This window comes from Lagopus muta, chromosome 4 (assembly GCF_023343835.1).
Source record: "Lagopus muta isolate bLagMut1 chromosome 4, bLagMut1 primary, whole genome shotgun sequence".
Taxonomy (NCBI): domain Eukaryota; kingdom Metazoa; phylum Chordata; class Aves; order Galliformes; family Phasianidae; genus Lagopus; species Lagopus muta.
In genome coordinates, this window is record NC_064436.1 from 59,952,921 (window position 1) to 59,972,485 (window position 19,565).

General features: G+C 44.0%; 1 protein-coding gene across 3 annotated transcripts in view; it reads left to right on the top strand.

The window, feature by feature from the left end:
- The first annotated feature begins 210 nt into the window (after positions 1 to 210).
- The window catches only part of KIAA0232 (KIAA0232 ortholog), a 61,760-nt gene continuing 42,405 nt past the window's right edge, over positions 211 to 19,565 (top strand). For 2 of the 3 annotated variants that reach the window (XM_048942846.1, XM_048942843.1), the window contains exons 1-2: positions 211 to 386; positions 16,178 to 16,681. In XM_048942846.1, coding sequence (XP_048798803.1) covers positions 16,451 to 16,681 — 231 coding nt within the window. In that variant the 5' untranslated portion in view covers positions 211 to 386; positions 16,178 to 16,450. Of the gene's footprint in view, positions 387 to 16,177; positions 16,682 to 17,074; positions 17,277 to 19,565 lie in introns of those variants that run through there. The other variant, XM_048942844.1, reaches the window with a different exon arrangement.

Below are 19,565 nucleotides of genomic sequence, written 5' to 3' on the forward strand. Positions count from 1 at the left end.
GCCAAAGGGACGCTTCCCTCCCGCCTTCCCGCCCGCTCCCCTCGCGTCCCGCCCGCCGCTCCTCTCACCCCCGCGCTCGGGCGGCGGGATCCGTGTCGCCCTCTGGGCGGAAGGATATGGGGCGGGGCCTGCGGCGCGGTCCGCCGGGGCGCTGAGTCCTGTTGCCGGGTGACGGAACGGCCGCCTCCCCCCCCCCCCCCTTCCCTCCCTTCTCCCCACCCTCCCCGTGGCGCTGGGAGCCGCCGCCGCCGCCGGTTTACGTAACGCCTCCCGGGGCAGGTCCCGGCTCCGTCCCGCCCGCCTCACTCGGGGACGGCCGCAGCGGGACGGAGTCCGCCGCCTCCTCCGGCTGCCAGAGGCCCCGGGGCCCCGCGCCGCCACGGCAGGTAAAGCCCGGGTAGAGCGGCGGGAGGGGCGGCACCGGGGCGGCGGGAGGACGGGGCCGGGGCCTCCGTTCCCGCCGCCGCGCCGAGGGCCGAGCCGGGCCGGGGCGGCCTGCCTCGCTCCCTCCCCGCGCCGGCGGCACGGCTAGAGGAGGAGCCGTGGGGCCGGGCGGCGGGAGGACGGCTTTCCTGGGCCGGGCGGGGGGAAGCGCGGACTGGAAGCGGCGGGAGGGGAGAGAGGGGCCGGCCGGGGGGTGACGGCGAGCGCCGGCAGCGGGCAGGGCCGGGAGGCGGGGCCGGGGGCCCGGCCGGGGCGTCCCGGTGGGAGCAGCTGGCCGCCCCGGCACCGCCCGCGGCGCTCTGCTCCGACCCGCGGGGTCGCGGCGCCGGATGAGGGCCGGGGGGAGTCGCGCCGCGGGCCGGGCGCGCCCGGAGGGGGACAGGCGGAGGGCGGGCGGCGCGGCTCGCGGGCGGGCGGCGGGAAGAGCCGCAGCTCGGGCGGCCGTGACGGCGCAGCGCGGGCCCCGCCGTGACCTTTCGGCCGCGCACCGCCGGCGCCGGGCAGCACAGTGGGGCTGAGCGCTGCGGCTCGGGGCGGTGCGGGCAGCGGAGCAGGGTTAAGGCGGGAGGCGGCCGGCGGGACTCGGGCCCGCTTCTTTTTTTTTTTTTTTTTTTTCTTTTTTTCCTCCCCTCTTTCCTTCCCCTCCCGTAGCATTGTCCTTTAGGGGCCTATCGAAGGCGAAAGGCGGACAGAAAGGCTCGGGCTGCCGCCGGCGGGGGGCGGGGCTCGGCTGACGGCGGAGTGACGGCAGCGGCGTCCTATGGCCACGCGGGGCGGGCCCGGCAGGGCCGCAGCCGCTGGCGGGCGGCGGGCGGGGCGGGGGCCAAGGTTTGCCGAAGGTTACGGCTGGATGCAGAAGCGGCGCGGCCGAGCCCCCGCCCGCCGGAGCGGAGCCGGCTTCCCGCTGGCCGCGCTTCCCAAAACGTGGTTGAGCGCGGCCGGCGGCCGAAACTTTGAGAGAAGTGGGAGCGCGGCGTGCTCCGCCGGTTTGTCTTTGTTTTAATCGCGCGTTGCGGTACCCGGCGCTCATCTGAAGGGTGAGGACGTGCGGTTTGTCCTCTGAAGTGAAGGCGTTCCGATGTTCCCGTGCTTTTCGTGTGTCGGGTTGTAGCTGATAGGACCGGAGCTGAGGCAGGTTTTCCTGCCGGCCCTTGGAAGTGCTGTGCTTTATGTCCTTCTTCCACACGTCCGACTTCAGTGTCACTGTGATGAAGAGGAAATTGCAGCTCAAGTTGGGTGTCCTGGCTGTCAAAAGTCATGTCAAAATTACTCACTGAGCTCACAGTGGGTAATTGCATGAAGTAGACTATTTCACCACAGCACCCAAGCCCAACCAGTGCAGGCTGTTTGTGGTCCCTGCCCGTCTGAAATGGCCTTTTTCTAATGTATTGTTGAAGACAAAAATATTCCTTGTAAAAGTAAATGACATGTAACTTGATCGTTACTTGATGTGTAACTCTACAGATTTTATTTTGTGCTAATCCTCCATCTGCTGCTCCTTGTCATTATGGATGTGCTAAAATGGTAGTGTACAACCCTTCCCTTGCAATTAATAAAGTGTGCTGTGTATGCATCAAAATCCCCAATCTCCGGCTTAGAGATGTAAGAGAGGAAGTAGGTAACATGAACGAAGACAAGCAGTGCCTTGTACATTTGTAATGACCTTCATGTTCCAAGAATTTTAGGGGAAATCCTGCTTTAAACTCTCAATGGAAAACCTCAGCAGTTGCTGTCCCTGCCTGCTGTGTGTAGCAGGTGTTCCTGTGCTGACAGCAATGGAACTTAATCTCAGTTTGTCTGTTTTGTGCACCATTGGAGGTAATGATTGTTCCAGACCGCAGGTTCTGCAGATTGGCATTAGCTATGCGACCCTGCAGCCCTTCTGCTCATCGGCAGGTGAATCAGAAGGAAAGGGAGAGCAGATTGATATGGGACCCCAGAGGAAAGATAGGAGGCCTTGAACATCTGTTACCTTAATATGCTGATTCCTTAGCCTGCAATCTGCACTGCTTTTCCTCTTTTTGCTATTCATTGCTCTTCCGAATAACAGAAATTCCATAGGAGTAAAATGATGTCAGCATTTTTCTCTGCTGCTTTGCCATGCATCCTAGCAGGAAGAGGGACAGAGTGGGATCTAGATACTGCTTATAATTTAGTGTCAGCTTCCCTACTTGCCCTTCCTGAGCACCTTGTTTCTAGGTGAATGAGGGCAGGGAAGGAAGCCAAGAGGTTGATTTTGTAATGGGCGCTGGTGAATCTTCAGTGAAATTTTACTGATTTTTAGGAATAGTATCGCAGAGCCCCAATGGGATTCCTGGCTATTTAGTTCAAACTGAGCAAAATCATCACCACTTCAGACCCTGCTTAAAGAAGCATACAAAAATGCATAATGATGGGTATTGAAAGTGGTATATGTTGAATGTCGCCTCTAAACCCGTATAATGATATAAATTCAGATGTATATACAATTCCAGGGCTTTCTGTAGATGATGTGAGAAAAAGACCCCCATTTCTATGTATTCCTTTGCAGCTCACTGCTTTTTTATTTTGCTTTTTTTCCTTCAGACATACATTGGTAGCACATCTTTCATACTTGTCTGATGGAGTGCTAATGTAAAGCCCCTAAAATTATGCAATGGTAATAACAACTAATGGCTGATAGCTGTAGGTAATAACTTACTAATGTAAAGTGATGAGTAATAACATGTGGTGAAGCAGAGTGTGATGAGGACAGCAACACTTAGAACTCCTATAGGCTGAGAGGTAGCAGGGACTGTTCTGGTCACCTGCACTGCTGGTGGAGCTTGGAACACTAATGGGATTGTGGGAGCTCTTTCATATGCTCTTTTTATTGGGATTGTGCCTTCTGTGTTGTGGGACAGAGACTGGAATCGTACAGTTCAGCTCAAGAGCAGTGCCAGGCTCATTGGTTGTTTGAATATCGGTATAGAAATGAGTTGTCTTTGCATTGTTTGTTTTGTGGTTGTTTTCCCAAGCTATTTTCTCAGTAATTCCGAGAGGCAAAACAAACACATTCAATTGAATGTTTGAGTGTTCAGTTGCATTTTAGTGTATAGTTAAAAAGAAAATTGGCTACTGTGAAGAAAAAGCATGTTTTTAAATTTGGAGTTCATTTACCCAACCTCTTGTTAGGCAGAAATACCAGGTAACTGTGGGACTTCTTGAGTGTTCAGTAGGAAGAGATCTATACCAGCAGTGACCTCTTCTGTTACTGGAGAGGTTGTTGTAGTTTCCCAGCAGCTGGTTGGGCACGTTTGGATGCTGAGTGGTGGGATGTGTGCTTTATCATCGGGCTGTTTTCAGCATTCAGTAGTGTTCAGTAAGAAGGTTCTCCTTTCACAAAGCTCTCACTAAAAGCTCCTTCTCTAGCTGCATTGTAAGTTATGAAATTGTAGTTTTTAACCTATTTCCTTCATAATTTCATGTGCAGTTATCTGGATTTAATCACAGAAGTGTTCTTCTCAGGGATTCTGCTCCTAACTGAGCTGCTGCACGACTGCTTTGGCATCTATTTGTCCTTCCAGGAGTTTTACTTCTCACTCAGTAGTGTGGAAATGTAAATTTGAATTCATTTTTTAAAATTTCCTTTTTTTTCCCTCGCTGAATTTAATTGAATTTAAATTCATTTTACCGTTGTGATATTATATGTGGTAGGTTAATTAGGTCCTGTGATGTGTAAGCATAGTCTGTATGCAGACTCACTGTAATAAATATAATTTTCAGTGTAATTTGGAAATGATTACATTGCTCATTTTAGTGATGTGCTGTCGCGAGGAAGAAGTTTCAAGTCTGCAGTCGATGCCAACTTTGCTCATGTCTGTAACCTTTTGGGCCTTATTCTAGAAAGGATCACAGGTGAAAATTTGTAGTCTGAAGAAAAAATCCCCTCCTTACCCCACAGACACCTTATAAATTGTAACAGGGATAAGATATGAATGTTGTTTTATGTGAAAGAAGCGAAAGAAGGTGGTCCAGCAGCTGAACCTGCTGCTCTGTCAGCTGCGTCACGGTGTGGATGGAAGCACAGTGTTCCGTTTGGTTGTGCCTGTGTTTCACATGCTGGAAAGGAAGAGTGGTTGTGCTGTTCATATATTATGAAACTGTGTGGGGGCTCTTTTGGTGGTTGTTTTTGAGATTTGGTTAGAGGAAAGAGTTTGGTTGCGGAAGAATTCCAAAGAGAACTGCAGTTACGTTGCAGGAAAGATTTTGTGTCCTCTTAAAGGAAGTCTGGAGATGAGAGTGAGAGATCAGGGGCTCGCTGGAAGCAGGGGAAATAAAGCACGCTTTCATAAAACTGTGTCGTTTTAGCATCAGAACAGCAGAGCTCAGCTGCAAGATACCCTCTGCAAGGTTATTCCAGGTAATGTTAGCTCAGCCAAGATTTGGATTGAGATAATCTTTAACGGCAAAGTGGCGACACATACCAAAACATACACAGAGTGATTAAAGGCATTTTTGGAGGGATGTGTCATATATGCTTTTTAAGAAAATAGTTTTGTTAGCCTTAAGGGAAAAGGCTGCTTGAAGCATCAGTAATGAAAAAATAGGTAATGCGTGTTCGTGTTGCTGCTACTGAGTGAGTAATTAATTCTCAGTAAATCCTTGTGACACCGTACGGAGTTATTACAAACTTGAAACAAATGTGAGGACTCTGGCTGAGTGGGAGCACAAGGCTCGTGCCGTGCGTCGAGCTGGGGGAGCTGGAGGATGTTGGCAGGAATGGGGCAGGCTTCCAGCAACTTGTCTGACTGATAGCTTTGCTTAGGAAGGTGAAGGAATGATTTGTGCTTTTTCATGGTATTTTCTGCTTGAAGATTTTGAGCTGGCAACTGTTACTAATTAGCTAAAGGTTGCTGCTCTGTGACTTCCTATTTTCCTGCCTCTGTCTTCTGGATTAGAAGTTCACTGCCATGTAGTTGAGTTCAGCAGTGAAGCGAAGCTCCCTGTAGGAGTTCTGGGTTTTGTTTGGTCAGAGTTTTCATTACCGCTTTACTGGAGTCACGTTGAGTTGTGTGGGGTCACACAGGAGTTGTTCTGACTAGCTATTAGTTTATTATCTTTTCGTATTTATGTAGTTCTGCTTCTTTTCACCAGCTTCTTTGAACAGCGTATCTTATCAGCTGGAGAGAAACCTCAGAGTTCCAGTTTTCAGTAACTTGGTTCTTGAGCTGTGAAGGAAATAACTTGGCTAACAGTCCTACAACTTCCAGGAAGAGAAGTAGCATAGTGCTGACCTGCTATTTCCAGCTACCATTGGAAGTAGCAAATATTTGGTTTTTAAAAGCGATGTTAACCTGTCCTACCTGCTTAGTTTGTACTCTTATTTTCAATAATAATTTTCTTTTGATAAAGAGATACAGAAAAGGCTGTGTGGTCATACAAGTCTCTTTGTCTTTTAAGCCCTTCGTGGGGCTATTTTTAAGCTTTTCAAAAGGGTAGTAACTGACCGTTTGAGTCACAGACCCACTATAGAAAACCTCAGCCAAATACAGAAAACTTCAATACGAAGCATTCACGGAAGAGCCACGTCCATGTTAATGAAATAGAATGTATAGTGTGGCCATTTACTGTGGAGGAATTTATATATAGCCAAATGATTAACTTTAATAGTATAAATAGCTGGAGAAATGCCTTTACCTTTAAATGGACAGTAATTATTGCATGTCTGGAATACAGAATTAATTCTGCATTCCTCCTGAGCTGAAAGATGCAAAGTGTGCCCAAGAATAAATTCTATATTAGTTGAATTAAATGCTGTACAGTTGCGTGAATGTGCAATGAATGAACTGTGGGCTATTTAATGCAGTGGTGCTGTGACTGATGGGAAGGGCAACTCAGTATTTTATCCTGGTGATCCCTTTGGCTGCCCGTGCTGCAGGAGGCAGGAAGCGCCTGTCTGTGTTGGTGCTGAGGCTGTGATACTGCAGGTAAGGCTGTGTCAGCTTGGTGCTTAGACCTGGGAGCCATTACCCTGCTCCTTGGAGGGGGGCAATGAGCTGCCCGCAGAGTGTATGGAACCTCCTTCTCTAGAGGTATTCAGAACCCACCTGGATGCTTTCCCTGTACTGTAGGGACCCTGCTTGTCAGGGGGATTGGACTAGATGATCTCCAGAGGTTCCTTTCAATCCCTACAGACTTGTCATTCTGTGGGTTGAGCTCTGACAAGGAGCTGTTGTAACAGAGAGCTCAAGCTACTCCAGGAGTTGGACAAATGCAAGGCATCAGGAGGGCAGGAAGCGGAGTGATTCAACAGTAGGTCCTCTGTCTGATGTTTCCATTATTTGACTGTGTCCTCCCTGTCTGCACTGTAAAGCCCTGCCTGTGTTTTAGGTGAGAGAAAAATTAGTAAATCTATTGGGATGCAGATGTCATATGCCACAAGTCCTGAAGATAAATGTCCCAGTGAGCTTAGAGCATGTGTTCTTTGTGATCTTTGCTGTATATGGTTTGTAGTAACGTAATAACGTATAAAGTAAAGTAGTTGTTTTCTTTTCCAAAGAAAGAGTTGCTGAGGAATGGTGATTGATGGTAATCAGTGGCATGCCATCTGTTGCTTTTGTATGTGTATGTAGGAAAAGATACAGCTCCTGATAAATTGTGTCTGTAAAAAAATTCTCATGGGACTGAATAAAAACGATGGATGAGGTCTCCTCTTCGAGGTTACAGCCAGAGGGTTCTCGCAGCTCCTCTCAGCCCCGTAGTGATCCATCCAAGTGTTCCATTTGTGTAATGGGTGCGAGAGGGTGAGATGTTCATCTCTGGCTTTGCTCTGGTATGCTGATGGGATCTGCAACTTCAGATTGAAACACTTAAATCATACTGACATCTTCATTGGCAGAAAGAAATGAAACAGAACAGTCTGAAACCTGATGGTGGTGTGATACCAAAATTATAGCCATGTCTGGGGAGTTATGTGAAGTATGACTTGAGGCGCTGTCTGCTTTTTGGAAGCATTGCATATATACCTTCTTCTGAATTAGCACCCAGTTTTTCTTGGATTTGCCATGCTTGGCTGATCCACTGTGTTCCAGGCTAGTAGCAGTGCAGCGCTTCCCCCTGCGTCACCACGATCTACAGCAACTGGAATTTGTCGTCTCCAGGCTGCTGTGGCTCTGGTCTGCTTGTTTTAAAGCCAAGTGTGCTGAGTTGCAATGTCATTTCCTCGCCTACACCTGTTGTGGAGACTTTGTGGCAACAAAAGTTGATGGCTTATTTGTGTTTGTTGGAAACTGACCCACCAAAAAAAAAAAGCACCGAAAGTGACTTTTTACCATTCGGAACAAACTGGTTTTTAAGTTCACTTTTAATGTGGGAAGCAGTTGAGTTCCTTGCCGTTAGACACCGAGGTGTATTTCAAAGCTATTAAAAATTCTGATTTCTGAGTTGGGTGATGAGTGTACATTTTTCTTTTTCTTCAGTTAGGATTTAAAGAATCTCGTAGTCTTGTTTAAACAAGAACCAATGAGTTCAAGCACCAGCTTTAAGCAAGCTTTAAATTTAGTGCCAAATTCAGTCCTGGACAGTAACAAATTAAATGGGGGAAAAAAGGACATTGTCACAACGATGTACCTCCCTCACTGTTGTGAATAGAGTCATTAGGATTGCGTTGGTAGGTGGATAACCCTGTTTGGACAAATTCTTCCTGGATCAATGCAGATGTTTCTGTTGTTAATGACAGCTGGGCGTTTGAAATCAGTGAAGCAGTGTTTTCAATCGTGTAGGTTCAGACCATCTATAAATATCTTCTGGTTTGTTAAATCTAATCTCTGCATGAAGGTGTTTTCAGAAGTTGTGAGGAGTACTGGAGTGCTGGAGATAGGACAGTTTGGGCTTACAGGTTCGTGGTACCTGAGCTTGTCTGGTACAGCCACACAACCAAAGCTTCACAAATTGTTTTGTTTGTGTTATAATCACAAGATGTTATAATCACAATATAATTGTGTATAATCAATAGATATCAAGATGTTATAATCGCAATATAATCAAAAGAGTAAGGCAAAGCAAACAAGGATCACAAAAGAGAATAAGTGGAAGAGCTTACCCTTGGGTTGAGCTCACTAGAAGATACCAAAAGAGGGGATCTCCAGAAGAGATCCTTCCCCTCTGGTAGCCAGCTCTTAAATAGGTCCAGGAGGGCTGGAGCCTGGCTCCACCCCTTCCGGCAGCACAGGTGAATTGCCTTCAGCTGTGCTCCTCTGGCTGACTCATGGCTCACCTCAGGTGATTAATCAGAGGTTCAGGCCGTGACTCAGCAGTTCCCATACAGTTTGTCAAGTGTGTGAGTGTTGTCTGAATTGCTCTGGACTCCCTTAAGTTTGTGGGAATGCAGATAGTGGTGATGTGCTGCAAATGAAGTGCCTGCTCTTGGATTTTTTGAACGTCTTTTGATGTTGAATTTTGATTTTCCTGAAACAGTTTCCTCAGTGATGCTATAAAATAGTCCCATCTTGAAGATCAAATTTGCTCACTAAACAGAGACAACTGTTGAAACAGGTTTTACAAAACTTGTCAACTGATAGAGTTCCTGAAATTCTTATTATATAAAGAACCACTTCCTAGTGGTTGTCCACCATCTAGAGATACTTCTTGCAAGTCTGCTGTACATAATAGGAACACTTCCAAAAGAGCCTTCTTGTGAAGCCACTTTCAGACCTTGTACCTCTGTAAAGTGATGAAGTTTTGATGTGTGGTGGACACAGTGTGCTGTGACTGTTCTTCACAGCGCTTGCAGGTTTTCCTGCTAGGTCATGCTTTTCTCTCTTGCTTTTTTCAAACTTACATACTGTACATCTTATGTTACACGTTTATTTTGAGGAAGCAGAGAATATTCTGGTGAGCGAGGGCACTGGGATCTCGGTTATGCAGCTGAACCTGGTGCAGGTGCATCCCTGCTGCTTCTGCAGCCCATCAGTAATTGCTCCCCAGAGCTCACTTTTTGCTTTGCTCTTTGGCAGGATTGGTGTTCTGACATCCTGTAACAAAGTCCATGTATGTTAATAATGTGCAGCTCTGTGAGCTGTTCAGCTAATTGAACTCCTCAGCTACTTTTTTTCTTGAGTGTTGTTCTTGTATTATGGTGAACATGAATGTTTTATGAGAACAACTGTACTGCTTCAGACAAAGGCTTTGTCAAATCCAGTACTCGTCTGCATCAGCATCTGTAAGTGAGCTGTTACAGAGGAACAGGGAAAGTACATGTGATACTTCTTTCAGATTGCCCCCAGCTCCTCACTATTTTCTGCCTAGGGGATCTTCTTAACCTGATGTGTTTTGCCTTGTTGGAAACTTTCAAAGGATCTCTCCTGTTCAATTGCTTTTGAAGCACATCTGAATATGAAAATATATATATTCTGTGATTTCAGTATCTTTTAACAAGGAATTCCTGATCCCCGTTTTATAAAGCTTTGTATGTAACTCGTGTTAAAAAGAACAACACAAAACCAAACAACAGTGCATTGAGCAATCCCTGTCCATGGAGAGGCACGTCTGTTTTGATATTACAGGAGCAAAGTTCTGTGCAGCTGTTGCACATAATGCCAGTGGGCAGCTAACAGCAGGCAGCCGCTCGCTCGCTTTCACCCAGCAGGGTGGGGAAGAGGATCAGAATGGTAGAGAGAAAGCTGCATGTGAAAGCAAAGCAAAATAAAGAATTTGCAACTTCCCACTGAAAATGTGCTTCTCTCCGCCGTCTTTCCCCCAGCTTTTACTGCAGGGAACAACGTGGTATGAGACATCCCTGCAGCCATCTGTGGCCAGCTGCCCTGGCTTTTTGTAGTCCTGTTCTCCTTGCTGGCAGCCTGGCAGCCTGAGAAAGAGGAGGCCTTGATGTGGAGTGAGCACTGCTTGGTGATGGCCTGGACGTCCCTGCATTATCAAAGCTGGTTTGCTTGCAAAGCCAAAGCACAGCGGGATACATTCTGCTCTGAAGAAAATTAATTCTATCCCAGCCCAAACCAATGCAATCTTCACTCCATACTCTACTCACACTATCCAACATGCTCTCATTAATCACCACCCCTCTTCCAGCCTTTTCATTTATATACAGACTTTCCCTTGTCTGTGCACTGCCCCTGTACAATGTCCATGAGGTGTTGGTGGAGTTCACGTAGCTCCTGGCTTGGCTTCTGCCTGTGTGTGGCAGTTGCTCAGAGCAGGAGGGCAGTGTGCTGCATGGGTTTTGGGGCACTGAAGGCAGCTCATGTCAGGGCACTGCTGCACCTGCATTGCTGCCCTGGATGTTCATCCTCCATCAATTTGGGTGGTTCCTGTAAGGATCCCTGTAAGGAACAGCTCAAATCACAGATTACATCAGTTGAAGGTATATCCGTTATAGCAGTGTATACGTGTGCAGTGAAGCAGATGACTTTGGTTTGGAATGTGGTTCTGTCTTTTGACTGCTGCAGGGTTTAAACTTGCAGTTTCATGAAATTTCTAACATACTGCTTAGGAACTAGATCCTGGAATCAGCTCAGAACTATTGTTTTATATGAGGAACTTAGTATTGATAGCACGGAATTACTATTCCTGCGTCATTTCCAGTCTCTCTACACTGAATTTTGTTTGCCTTTTCATTGCTCAGTCACTGTGTTTCATAAGCATCTCCTGCATTTTTCTCTTACTCAGTTTGCTGTCCCTGCTGGCTTGCTGCAATTCCTTGTCTTCAGCACTGTGTCATGTATCCCACCTTCCAGATCCCTTACAGGTTTGTGAAGTGATGCAGGTCCTAGAGAACTGTGCTGATAACTTTCCCTGTGTTGTTTTGATTGTATCCGTGCTCTTTTTATTTGCTAAGAAGGAAGAAGCTTAGAATGGCCTGGTTGAAAAGGACTGCAATGATCACCTAGTTTCAACCTCCCTGCTATGTGCAGGATTGCTGACCACCAAACCAGGCTGCCTGGAGCCACATCCAGCCGGGCCTTGAATGCCTCTAGGGATGGGGCATCCACAACCTCCTTGGGCAACCTGTTCCAGTGCCTCACCACCCTCAGAGGCTTACAGGGTAGCTCTTGAATTCTTTGAGTAATTCCATTAAGCTTTGATGCAGGATTAGCAGCTTCAGGTTTTCCTTTGGATAAGCATTATGAAAATAAGCAGATTTTTCAAGAGAAGCATCCTGCAGTGACATCCCTGCGCTGTGTCCTGTCCCAGGTGGGTTCCCACTTGGCTGAGTTACCGTAGAACCAGAGCATAACGGCGGCCTGGGTAGACGTCAGACAGCTGTAAAATGTCTACCCATTGGAAACAAGCTTGTACTGCCCTTCTGATAAAACTTCTTAAAAAGAGAAAACCTGTATCTATCAGGAAGTCAATTCACAGAGCTGCTTGTACGCTTCTTTCTTAAAGTGCTCCTTTGATTCCTGACAGATGCTTTAATCTGTGTTTGCTGTAATGCAGCGGCGCTTCTGGGGCTCTGTGGCAGGAATGGACTGAAATGGAATGGAGGCAGAGGTTTGTTTGCAATGCAGACATTATCAGTATTTTTTGTTTTACTGCATTCAGTGCCTTAGTCATGAGTCAAATCTCTGCTCTGCTGTTTGTTGTACAACACCACCAAACATCACCAACACATGAAAAGATTGTTCCTGCTCTGAGAATTACAGAGCCAAATTTCTCTGGTCGTCAAGGAATGTGATTAAAAAACAACAACTTCTTCTGAATTCACATGTCTTTTAAGTGCCATGTGAAATTTATTAAGGACACAGATGCCATTGTTTGCTGCAGTCTAAATAGGCTTTGTTTCAGGGCTGTGACAGTGCCCTCCCCAGTGTGTGGCCCATTGGTTTGCGTATTAAGGATTTGTTGAGGCTTTTCACTGAAAGAGGCAAAACAAATAGTGGTAAAATTGCTGATTTTTCCATAATGCATATGAGAAATTTTGAACTTTTATTGCCATCTGTGACTGTGCTTTTGATCCTTAGTTTTCTGGAGGGGACTGAAAGATACTAATGTGGATACTTGTGTTATTGACCACACAGTAACATTTTCACTTCTGATTTATAGTAAATAGGATTCACTGGTTTTTGCTACATGCAGTTGTCGTGGAGAGGAAAGATTGCTTGTTTGTTTTTAATAAAACCACTCTGTAGAAAAGTGCTACTTCTAAAAGGTGTCCTGGTTAAAAATGTGTGGACTTGTATATCCACATTTATAAGCAGTAAGAATGCTGTGATTACTTCGTCATGCATTGAGAAATTGTCTTATGTCATCAAAGATTGTAGCAGAAAGGCCCACACCTTTAGAAAATGAGAAATTTTAATTGTAAACTATGTAATACACTGGCGTATTTTACAGAATATTAGTGGAAATGTATGAAACAGCTCTAAAGACAACTGCTGTGTGACAGTGTGTTTGTTCCAGTTGTTATTGTACAGTGTTGGGCAGAACGGTGCATTGGAGGCACAGATGTAGAGGTTGTCCCTGCTTGGAATTGAAGGAATGAAAGAGACGACCTGTAGCTTTATTGAAGAACTGCTTCTCTGCAGTAGTTGTACAGTAGTTTGTGAAGAACAACTTGGTGGCTTGGGAGCCTTTATTTGCAGATCATGCAAAGAAATAATTATTAGTTTCCTATTTCCTTTAATATATAGATTCTCTAATTTTTGTTCCTTTGGAGTGTAGTCTCCTATGTTGTGGGTTTAAGCCTGCAGACAGCTTGATTGCTTTTTGAGTTACCTTTTGATAGTGTACAAGGGGCAGTCTGTTGTGCTTTAGTTTACCTGCAAGGACAGTAATGAAGGATGTGGTTGGTTTGCTCTCTCTGCTGGTAGTCTGGTAAAAGCACTTACACATACTGGTACTTTCTGGGTAGGTTTGTATCAGCTTAAATGAGGAGTGATTTAATTACACCTTTCTTTTACTGTCCTCTTGGCATGCCTGTGCTCTGTAAGCCTGCACTCATAACCGTCGCAAAAAGGCATTTATGTAGTCCAAGACACACAGAGTTATTACTACGAATTAGTTGTGACCATAGCTGTATTCCATTACACTTACAGGGAAGACTAAGGTTGTTTAGCCTTCAGAAAAGATTTGCCGTGCAGCAACAGTGACATAGGGGACTGGCACGAGGTGTTCCAGCTTCAGTTTCCAGACCATTGGGCTTCCATCCTATTTTTCACCATGGAACACTTAAAACTGCTTTCCTGTAACTGCATTTGAGTATACTAGTACTCGGTTGTTGTCTTTCACTGTTATGGGTGGAAAGGATGTCCAGTGATTTTGAGAAATGTCTGTTCTCAAATAGCCTCAGTGGTAAAGTTGGTGTGTTTATTTACATACTGTTGTGTCCTCTTTCCTTTGTAGGACGCTTTGTAATTTGGCTGTAGTGCTTTGGAAAGGTTGTTGATTAGTAGTACAAAATCTAAAGGTTACTAGAAAGTGTACTTGGGTGTGGAGTAAGCAGAAATTGTCTTGTGGGAGTTTCATCTCATGTTTTTGTCTTTGGCATTTGTGATGAATACAGATTTCACAAACTATTGAGAGAGATGTGTGATTTCTTATTTGGAAATTCTCGTAAGTCTACCATGTTTTATGGCTGGAAATGGAGAGTTCTTTCCAGCTTGGTAGTCAAAGTAACTAGCCTTGCTCTAATTGCTAAAGCTATATAGCAGTCTCCTTGTTAAGATTGGCTGTTACTATTGCAAGGACAGAAGTGTTTTTTTTAACAAGACAGTGACAAAAAGATGATAGGAAGAGTTGAAAACTGATTTGTCAAAGATTGTTATTATACAAATTGGACTTTGCATCTTGCAGTGTCTTTTCTTTGAATGACTTGTGTAAATTTGGTGTAAAAACCTCTGTGTAGGGCTGGGATAGGGAAATATTTCTGTTTGGACAGGATTTTGTTCTCAAGCATAATGGAAATACATGCTTAGTGCTTCTGGTAAGGCAGAGCACGGGAGGCTGTTGTAAAAAACTCTCAAAGGCTTGGAGAGTTCTGTTCAGATTTCCCGTTTTTGTGCCATTTGTATATGTTAAAGATACAGTGAAATAACATTAAAAAGGGGAACTTAAATATGATAATGAAAGTTTGACTAAAAGTCTTGGGGCAACGTTGACACTTTGTCTTAACTCCTGACTTTAACCAAAAAATAAAGAAGTATAAATGAAATCTAGTTTTTCAGCTGTTAGGAGGATACGAACTGCTGGAGAGTTTGGACTTGTGACTTTTCATTCAGAATACATCAGTCACAATATGCAACTTTACATGATTTCATGATGAAAAGCCTTTGCAAAGAGTTTCTACGTGCTTTTCCTTCTGCTGTCATACGAGAGGCCAGGCAATACAAACATGCTACTGACAGAGCTTGAATACCGGTGTGTTATTTGCCTGCTCAAGTGAAGATAGCTATTGGAGTAAGGCAGTAATGCAGCTTTAACTGCAGGGAGGGCTTTGTCAAGTCACATTATCATGCTTTGGGTTCTTTTCCTGATGATGTTGCAATTCATTAAAATTCTTGAGTATACAGCAATATCTGAATAGTAATGCAAAGAAAGCTCCTAAAAGCTGTCTTCTTAAGTCATATAGGCACATGTCAATAGCAGAGGCACTGTTCATTTTGTTTGCCCACAAAACATGCACTGCCCGCACAGCATTGCTCAGAGTTACAGTAAGGAATGGCTGTTTCAGCGGGTCTGTCCCCTGCACCTTGCAGTAGGTTGGAGTGAACCAGTAGATATTGCTAGGTGCTTTCTTTGGTGCTTCCTTTCAGTGAAAGTATATTTCTTGCTTGGATTTGTGCTTTGTTTTCTGCTGTCAAGCTGGAGAGGAGAAAGCTTGCGCAGATATCAGATTGCTGTTTGGCTGATTGGCAGGCTGGTCCAAATGGCCTTTTTTGGACCTGACTTGCTCTAGGTTAGAGGGCAGAAGGACCGCATACTTGGGGCTTGCTTGTTCTGCACCTTACTTATGCATGATTGGTTTGGCATTGCAGTTGTTCTGAGTCTTAGGATGATTTGTCTATTTTAGGATATGGTTTAGAGTGTAAGCTCACTAAGTTAAGACTAGTGTAGTCATCTGTGTGAAGAAGGTTAAATGTTGGTTCTTATGTGAATGGATGATGTTCTGCTCAGGTTTTAGGTAGACAGATTTTAGATGATAAAATGCTGCAAGGCAAAAAGTGAAATTAAAATGAAAAACCACCAACAAAAACAACCAAACCTGACAATAGTAACCATTCAGCAATAGGATATAGGAAGTATTTTATAGCTCTGGTGAAACTGCTGGCCAGGTGATTTTATAAATTCAGTGTTCTATAAACAGGACAGTTTTTTTCTGCTTGTAGATGGGAGTCGCAGCAAAACAGGATTATGTTGTCTTCTAGTGATGCAAAATATGCAATTAGACTTAATGTAAGTGAATGTAAATTTTTTGATGAAAAGGTCTGTCTTTGGCTGATAGTAAATAAAACCTTCTATTATAAACCTTCTCAGCCTTCTATTAAAGTTAGGCCTGCTGTACGTTTCAAGGAAGGGTTGGTAGTGAACTGTTTGAAAGAGTCTCTCTTCCTGCATGAAAAAGTGATTTTTCTCTAAGTCACCTTTAAACTTGGAATAATGCCTGTTACTCTTCAGAGTGACACTGAGCAGGTGTGCTGTACAGGTGAAGTAAGCAGTATGGAAATGACTGCTTTCTACGTCGTTTATTTTGCACTGTTTGATGTTGTTTGTGTGTGGAGACATAATATCACAACTTATCCTTTTTTCCTCTTTATAGGTCCTGCTGGGGACTTGCATCTGGCCTCAATGTGAAATTAAGGTAGAAAAACACATCTACATATGTGTTTGCTATTAGGATTTAGTTTATTCACTGGTCATGCCTGAAGAGTGATGTTCGTCTCTAGACGGCTAACTGCCAGGAAATATAAATGATTGTCCTAGAAGTCAAGCCTCTCTCCTATTTACTGGAGTGAAAATCACCTCCAGATATCGACGGGATATCAACTACAGAAAATGCTTCACGTTATAAGGATGCCAACCACCTAGATTCATGCGCCCTATCTGTACAGTTGTTGTGGATGGTTTGCCATCAGAAAGCTCCTCAAGCTCTTATCCAGGCCCTGTATCTGTTTCTGAAATGTCTCTGCTACATGCTTTGGGTCCAGTGCAGACCTGGCTGGGACAAGAGCTAGAGAAGTGTGGCATTGATGCCATGATTTATACTCGGTATGTCCTCAGTCTTCTGCTGCATGATAGCTATGACTACGACCTGCAGGAACAGGTATTTACATATTTTAGATGTTGTCCAGTGAAAGTGAGTTTTGTATCAGTTATGTTTTGTGTATTATACCTGGGGATGGCTCAGGGGTGGGAGGTGGTTGTCTTTCAGTGTGTGGGTGGAAGGGGGGTATGTACTGCACTGGGGTCAAATTCAGGCTGATGTCATTGGTTTTCTTTACCAGCAATTGCATTAACATTTTAGTACTACTGCAGTCTCCATTAGAATTATTAGCACTGACATGTTTCATGAACTTAAAACTTCTGGTACTCCTGGTTGTAAGATTTATTTAATATTGGAACATTAGTAAACTTAGGTGAGTTTTGTAAGCTTTGTAAGCAAGAAATTGGGCTGCTTCACAGTAGCCTGTAGACTCCCTGTCACTTCCTCTTACGAATTTCATCTCGTGCTATTTTCAGTGAAGAATAAAAATACTTTTTTAATACCCAAGTATCTAAAATACTTTATTGCATGAATATTGTTCATCTCTTAAAGGAATGTTAATGCTGAATCCCAATAACAGGTGTGCAAAAGAGTTGTGGTGCATGGCTCTAATTCAGAAAGGGCAGAGGAAGAAAAGTGAGGCCATGTAGCACAGGTAACTGTACTTGCATTCCCACGTGCCACTCTTGCTAAACATTTTCTGTGTTTCAAGAGCAGTAATCCTTATGGATCCCTTCCAACTCACGATACTGAGCATATCCTTTGCTCCTAATTTCACCTCCTTTTTATGAATTTCTCTGCATCTTTTGCTGTACATCAGAATACTTTTAATAGAAGTTTTTTTTTTTTTTAATATAAAATTCAGAGAAGTTCTGGCATTTTCAGGAGGGAGTGAGGGTACTGTTATCATGGACTTGTATAAGGTGTTTGTGATTAACATGAAAAAACAGAAGGAAGAAAGCATTGCCTTTTTTGGTGTCTTGATAATTCATTTTTTGTTGCTGTTTCTTTGATAATGCTTCACATATTGCAACTGAAGTGCTTCAGAATTCTTTTTTCTAGTTTCCTTTTTTCACAAATCCATCAAGAACAGGGCAGGAGTTGGACACTGCCAATTTCAGAACTCTTAGCAGCCATCACTATGCATGCTTCCATCACGTAACACAGAAAACTTGATGTGCAAAAGCATTTTTTTCTGCTAAAGTTCCACCCGCAATGGTGGAAATCACCAGAAACAACCTCGTGATTTGTAATAATAATTAAAAACAATAACTGTAAGATATTTTAAGAACACACCTTAGCAGTGAGCTTACTTAGGTCTTGGTCAGACACCAATGGCTGTATTTTAGAAGACAGAGAGAATGATATTCCACAGCCCATTGAATTAGAGGGATAGGACAGAAAAAAAGAAGCCAGTGATACCCCACCAGAATTTGAGAAGCTTTGAAGATAGTCCTGTGACCGTGGAGAAAAATGAAGACTGGTTTCTTTCTAGTCTGATTTGGAGTGTAGTCATAACTGTGAAGTCTCTGTTGTGATCATTTAAAAATGACTGAAGTGCCAAAATTATTTTTCATCAAGCATTACAAGGAACATGGTAACTGTATTATGAAAACCTCAATCATTTGATTTCATTTTGATACCTTAACTGGATACTTTGAGTTGATTGAGCTTCAAGGAAAGTCCCTGTTCTTTTCCAAGTTGATTATATGAACCTAACGAGCCAAAGAGAGAAGAATAGCACATGCTGACAGGGTAGCCAGGATGTGTGCCAACTGTACAGGATGTCTTCTGAACAGCATCTAGATGCTGAGCAAGTTGGAAGTTTCTTTCCTGCCTCCCTGCTTTTCACATACCGTTATTGTACTTGTTCACTTCATTTTCAAGTAACTGTTCTCTAATTGTTGAGGTCTAGGGTCTGGTTTTGTGATGATTCTCTGTAGTAATGATGGGATGAATGCATTATGAAACACTGCTACCTAATTCCTTTCTTGAATGGCTTGATCTTTAAAACTTACAGATGTTCTGTTTGGTTTTTTTTACATGAAGAATTGAGGCAATTTATATCACGTGTGCTTGCTCTACTGTATTTTATTTTATTTTTTGTGTGTGGCTGCATTTTAAAAAATTGGCTTAAGCTGCTCAGAAACAAGAGATTGTATTCTGAATTATCACAGTAAAACTAAACATTTAAGCAGTTTCAGTCCAATTTTGCTCATGTGTACAGCATGAAGACAAACAAAAGAAATACAAATAACCAGCACTGCTTACAGGTGGGGAAGAGTGCAGCAATTCAAGTACAGAAATATCTTTTCAATATTTAAGAGTAAAATATTGAGAGATGCTGAACTGCTCTAATTGTGATCTGCTCCTGGGGAACAATTGGTTCTCAGCATCTCAGGAACTTTTTTCTTTCCTTATGTGATTCCTTTGATTCTTGAGAAATGTGACAGAATTTTCAGAGGAGAAAATGCTTTCAGTAATGAATTTGTTCTGATGATTTCTCTTTATGTGTAGGGGTCTTTCTGCAGGGCATGATTAGCCACTGATTAGCCACTGCTTCTTTCCAAAAAGAGCAGTGAGGTCTGTTTTGAACTGTTCAAAGGGAATGTGTGGGCCCGAAACAATGAAGTGGCAGATGTGGCAGGGGGTTGGGATTTGATGATCCTTGAGATCCCTTCCAACCCAAACCATTCAGTGATAAATAATATAGCAGTGTTCATTGACTAGGTCTTCAGGATTCAGTTTTGAGTTTAAGCAGGATGTTCCCTTCTGTTCTCTTGCTAATGCAAGGTATGTGGCACGCTGCTTCTGTCACTTGATGGCTTTTCCTCCTGTGTTCTGCATGGTGAGGTGGGTTGATTCCTGGACAGGACCTCAGGCATTGTTAAGGGTTTGAGATGTGTGGTGGCTTTTTTTTTGGTTGCCTGCTTGCTTGCTTTTG